The 4,855-nt window shown below is 46.9% G+C and overlaps 1 protein-coding gene across 1 annotated transcript in view; it reads right to left on the bottom strand.

Moving 5' to 3' along the window:
* MOK (MOK protein kinase) overlaps window positions 1–4,855 on the bottom strand; it is a 34,654-nt gene that overhangs the window by 3,753 nt on the left and 26,046 nt on the right. The window contains exons 5-8 of the mRNA XM_012647058.1: window positions 4,365–4,443; window positions 4,186–4,234; window positions 2,952–3,130; window positions 1,284–1,385 (exon numbers count right to left, since the gene is read on the bottom strand). Coding sequence (XP_012502512.1) covers window positions 1,284–1,385; window positions 2,952–3,130; window positions 4,186–4,234; window positions 4,365–4,443 — 409 coding nt within the window. The remainder of the gene's footprint in view (window positions 1–1,283; window positions 1,386–2,951; window positions 3,131–4,185; window positions 4,235–4,364; window positions 4,444–4,855) is intronic.

The following is a 4,855-nucleotide window of genomic DNA, read 5'->3' as shown; positions in this document are numbered from 1 at the left end:
CAAGGAGCACTGACCACCGTTCAGGATAGAGACAGCTGTTCCCAGGAACAAGGGGACCCTCCAGAGGCCAGTCGGTCCCTTGCCCCACTGTGCGCCCCACGAGTCTCGTTAGCCAGGTACTCTGTGTCAGGGAAGTCCGGCAGAGGGCCTACCTCTGTTCTTGGAAGTAGGGATGCTGCAGAGCCTGGCGGGCAGTGATTCTCTCATCAGGATCATAGGCCACCATTGCATGCAGGAGAGAGAGGCATTGCGGGGACAAATTGGTTGTCAGTAGAGGTATTCCCGATCCCTTTTTAAAAGGAAAATCAAAACTCATAGCTCTCGACCTGTATTAAAAGCCCAATGATAATAAACGATCATGCCATTATGTAGAGCACTTGGCTGGTCCATCTAAGGCCCTGTACTGAAGGTGACGGTTTCTGACCTACAGACCATACGTTTGTCCAAGCCATAGGATGGACGACTCCAAGAGTGAGCCCTCACATAAACCAGGGACTCTCGAGGTCATGATTTGTCAATGTAGGGTCATCAACCATAACAAACGCACCACTCTGGGGGGATGTCGACAGTGGGGGAGGGGGTCTGGGGAATATCTCTGTACTTGCCACTCAATTTTGCTGCACACCTAAGACTGCTCTAAAAAATAAGGTCTGTTAAAAAGGGGATGTGTGAAATCAGTTATGCTATAAATGGAAGAAACCTACTTTTCTTATAAAAGATTAATATCGCCTTCCCATGTGAGATGAAAAAGTTAAAAAAAAAAAAAAAAGAATCAGCAATAGTTGTTACCTCCCCTTCCTGGGCTCTAGGAGTGCTCAGCCCCAGCCCACGGGGCCTTCCTCAGACGCCCCAGCTCCCCAGCTTCCGCTTCACCTGCGATCAAAGCCAAACCCTAAAGAGTCTGTGAGGGCCGGGCAGCAGTGCGAATAGCAGCTGCAGAGAGTCCTTCCTCACCAAGCAGTCTGTGCTTGGGAAACAGTTTTCGTTTCTAAGTCCTGTGTAAATATTCAGGGGTCCAAACCTGACTCCCAGCCCTCGGGAAGGCTGTGAGAAGTCTTTCTGTGATCCTTAAGGAAGAGCGTACCTCTGTGAAGCTCCAGAAGTGACGGGCTGTGTGGGCGGCCACTGTGCTGGCCCGCAAAGGAGCTTTCAGCCCTTTCGGTGGCAGCGGGGGCCCAAGTGGGGTAGGGAGAGGAGGGAGGTGTCACGGAGACAGGCTCGCCTTGCTGCAGGTCTTGGGCAGGGGAGCAAGTCCCCGTGCACTCTCAGCACACCACACTTACTGTCTGAATTTGGTGAGGGTCTTCTGAGCGGGCGTGCCGATGACATCATGGATTTTTGAGATTTGGTCCAGTTCATTTGCTCCAGGGAAGAGGGGCTGCAGGCTGGAAGGGCAGCCAAGGGGCACTGTAGTCAGCACGGGGCCACGGGCCGCTCCGCCCTGCCAGGTGGGCTCATTCACAAGGAAATGAACCTCACTCAAATAGCAATCCTCATGGCGGGAGACTTCTGTCCTCCCTTTTGCTTGGACCTTTCTGTTGCTACTTTACCAATAAGTCCTAAATGTGTTTTCTAAAAGGCAAGAGACAGATCCACATTCCTACACCTGTACAATCCAGTGTCTACCCTGAAACGTGAACACTCACACTAACTGTGATCAATAACCACCGTCACAAGCCTCCCGTCAGCCCGGGTGAGTTGTGTCAACAAATTCGGGGTGGGGTGGCTCAAGTTTCGCCGACAAATGAGTTCCAAGAAACCTTTTGGTTTTCGGAGATTTTATAGGTATTGGAATTGTGGATAAAAGATTTTAGACCTGTATAAATCAATTCAATTCATATTACATGCCACAAAGAAGAGTTTAAAAATCTAGCTCTGGTAGTAGGACTAGCTTCTACTCAGGAAAATAGCAGAATCTCATGACTAAAAGAGTGAAGAGGAAAACGTGGGTGAGCAGGAAACAGTCTGAGAACTGATTTACCTTGGGCTGCCTAACAATCTGTTTAGATGCCATCAGCTGTCACATTCTTAACTTTTGAGTCCTTTAACACCCCTCCAAATTACTTCAAGAGATTTTAACACATGAAAAAGGATTGTCTGTTGGCACTTTTGGCTTCGGTGAAGTCGCCACTCAGTTTTCCAAAATAACAAGTTATTAATATGAATGATCTAGAATCAAAGGAGAGTGTGTCCTGAAGTGCACATCTGTCTGTATTTTTGTAGCAGTCAGTTGAGTAGGTGGGACTGGATGACATCTGGGTCCCTGCCTCTGCTGGGTTCTCCCCTTCAGATGTGTGCCACCAGCCGTTAAACGCGGCGACAGCTGCGTCATGAAGGTCCACCATGAGCAAGAAGGTGCTACCTCACCCCCTCTGTGGACTTCTTCAACTCCCACACCACTCAGCTCTGAGTGGGAAGAACACTCATTCCTCTTGCCTGGGCCACTGCTCCTTCCCAAAGGCTAGGGGGAGAGAGGGGTTTGGAGGCCGGGGAGGGACCGGTTGGGATCGGGCTTTCTAGAGCCCAGCTGTGCCAGAGGTGCCTCCATCCTTGCACCTGTGGCCAGAGCATCCTACCTGACGTGACCACGTCTCAGAATAGGCCCCGGGGGACCACCCGCTCACCCCTCCCCATGGCAGGCCCCAGCAGGCAGCCGTAAGCTCTGTTCTAGAACACTCCTCTATCAGTCACTTTATCATGAAGCCAGATGAAGGGGTCCCTGACGAAGGGCTGGGGGTGCTGGGAGGAAAGCAGTACCTGAGGCTGCTTGTTCTCTGTGAAGAGCAAGCAAGGAAAAGCATTTCACAAAAAGTAAAATTAAATCATAGTAAATGTTCTGTTAAATTAAAAAACAGTTAAACAAACAAAAACCTTCAAATGACTGCAAAATGGATTGTAAAGGAAGGAGCGGCACGGAGCTGCAGTTCCAGCCCTTCCGCGCCCCGTGCTACCTGGCGATCTCGTAGAACACGCAGCCGGCACTCCACAGGTCCATCTTGTACGTGTAGAACCCATCGGTGAGGAGACACTCGGGGGCCCGGTACCAGCGCGTAGAGACGTACTCTGTGTACGGCTGCTTGGAGTAGACACTCCGGCAGGACCCAAAGTCCCCTAATTTCAGGACATCCTGCTGCAAGGGGAGAAAAGCAAGGGCAAGTAATGTCTCATTGTGCAGCTGTTGTAATACAGACCATTTCAAATATTTATGCACTAACGAAAAAACGACTACATCTAAACTAGTTTGTAAAATACAAATTACTGGCTTTATGAGCACCTGACAGTGCCCCTAACAGATGAGGAAGCGGTGTTTATAGTCAGTGGAACATGTTTATAAATATTCTGGCTATGTTTTACATGTATTTCCAAATGTCTACAAGTTCTGAAAATGGATAAGTCATGGTGTGCTTCTACAGTGAATGATAGTCACTAGCCAAGTTCTTGCTGTGCCACCCAGCTCCCCTGCTGGGGCTCTTTTAGCCACATGGCTTCAGAGGACTTTGCTGATGGCAAGTCAGACACACACCGGGGAAATGGCAAACTGTCCAATTTAAACACTGGTAGCTTTGGTGACTTTGGAGTGAGACAGACCTGAGCGCAAATCCTGCCTCTACCAAGTTTATCTTTAGAGTGTTTAGAATGACAATTGGGGCCTGGCGAGGTGGCTCACGCCTGTAATCCCGGCACTTTGGGAGGCTGAGGCGGGAGCATCGCTTGAGGCCAGGAGTTGGAGACCAGCCTGAGCAAGAATGAGACCCCAGCTCTACCAAAAATAGAAAAATTAGCCCAGCATGGTGATGCCCACCTGTAGCCCTAGCTACTGGGGAGGCTGAGGCAGTAGGATCCCTTGAGCCCAGGAGTTCAAGGTTGTAGTGAACTATGATGAGGTTGCTGCACTCCAGCTCCAGCCTGGGTGACAGAGTGAGACTCTGTCTCAAAAAAAAAAAAAAAAAAAAAAGTAGAATGACAATCGGAAAGGAGTTCATTTTTGTCTACAGTGTGAGAAGGGTGACTTGTAGGTGTGTAGTCAGTTATGTTGATGGCATTTATTAAATATACAAACTGGGAGGGAAAAAAATGCTATAACAAACATGCTACCCAGCTGTCTGGAAGTGAAAGCATATCCAGTGAAAAAGGTTTTATATTCTACCTTTATTCTGATAGCAAGTTTTCATATAAAATTCTTACCTTTATTAGTATATTTTCTGGTTTTACATCTCTGTGAAATATTCCATTTCTACATGCAGTATAAAAGGAAGAACAGAATTACTTGCACTTTGATTCAAATTCTTGAATTTGAATTGTATTTTAAACAAATGTTAATACATTTTATTAATTTCAGAGCTGCCAAAGTCCCAAGAGCATACCTGTGCATATGATCAAGGGATTTACATAACTGGTACATATAGTACATAATTTTTTTTTCTGATAACGGGTGTCTTCTCCCTGCAAAATCAAGGAAATAGGCGAATACGGTTACCAATGGTACATATCCCCCCTTTGGTATTTCGGTATATTACAGGGGTACACATGTTTAGGTTACATATATTGCCTTTGCCCCGCCTGAGTCAGAGCTACAAGCGTGTCCACCCCTAGACGGCGCACCACACCCATTAGGTGTGAATATACCCCTTCCCTCCTCCCTCCCATATCTCCTTTTATTGAAATAAAATATCTAATCCGTTTTATTTGATGATATGTGATAATCTAAATTTAAAATTCTATATACTGGCATGATTTCATTTAAAATCACATAGCACATACATTTTTAATGGAAAATTGCTTTTTGTTTTTCTTTTTGACAGTTTACAGAGGCTTCTTTTACATTCTCAACTACTCGTTAGTAATACCACGTAAT

This window comes from Propithecus coquereli, unplaced genomic scaffold (genome assembly GCF_000956105.1).
Source record: "Propithecus coquereli isolate 6110/MARCELLA unplaced genomic scaffold, Pcoq_1.0 Scaffold256, whole genome shotgun sequence".
NCBI classification, from domain to species: domain Eukaryota; kingdom Metazoa; phylum Chordata; class Mammalia; order Primates; family Indriidae; genus Propithecus; species Propithecus coquereli.
This window is presented reverse-complemented; position numbering and strand designations above follow the sequence as displayed.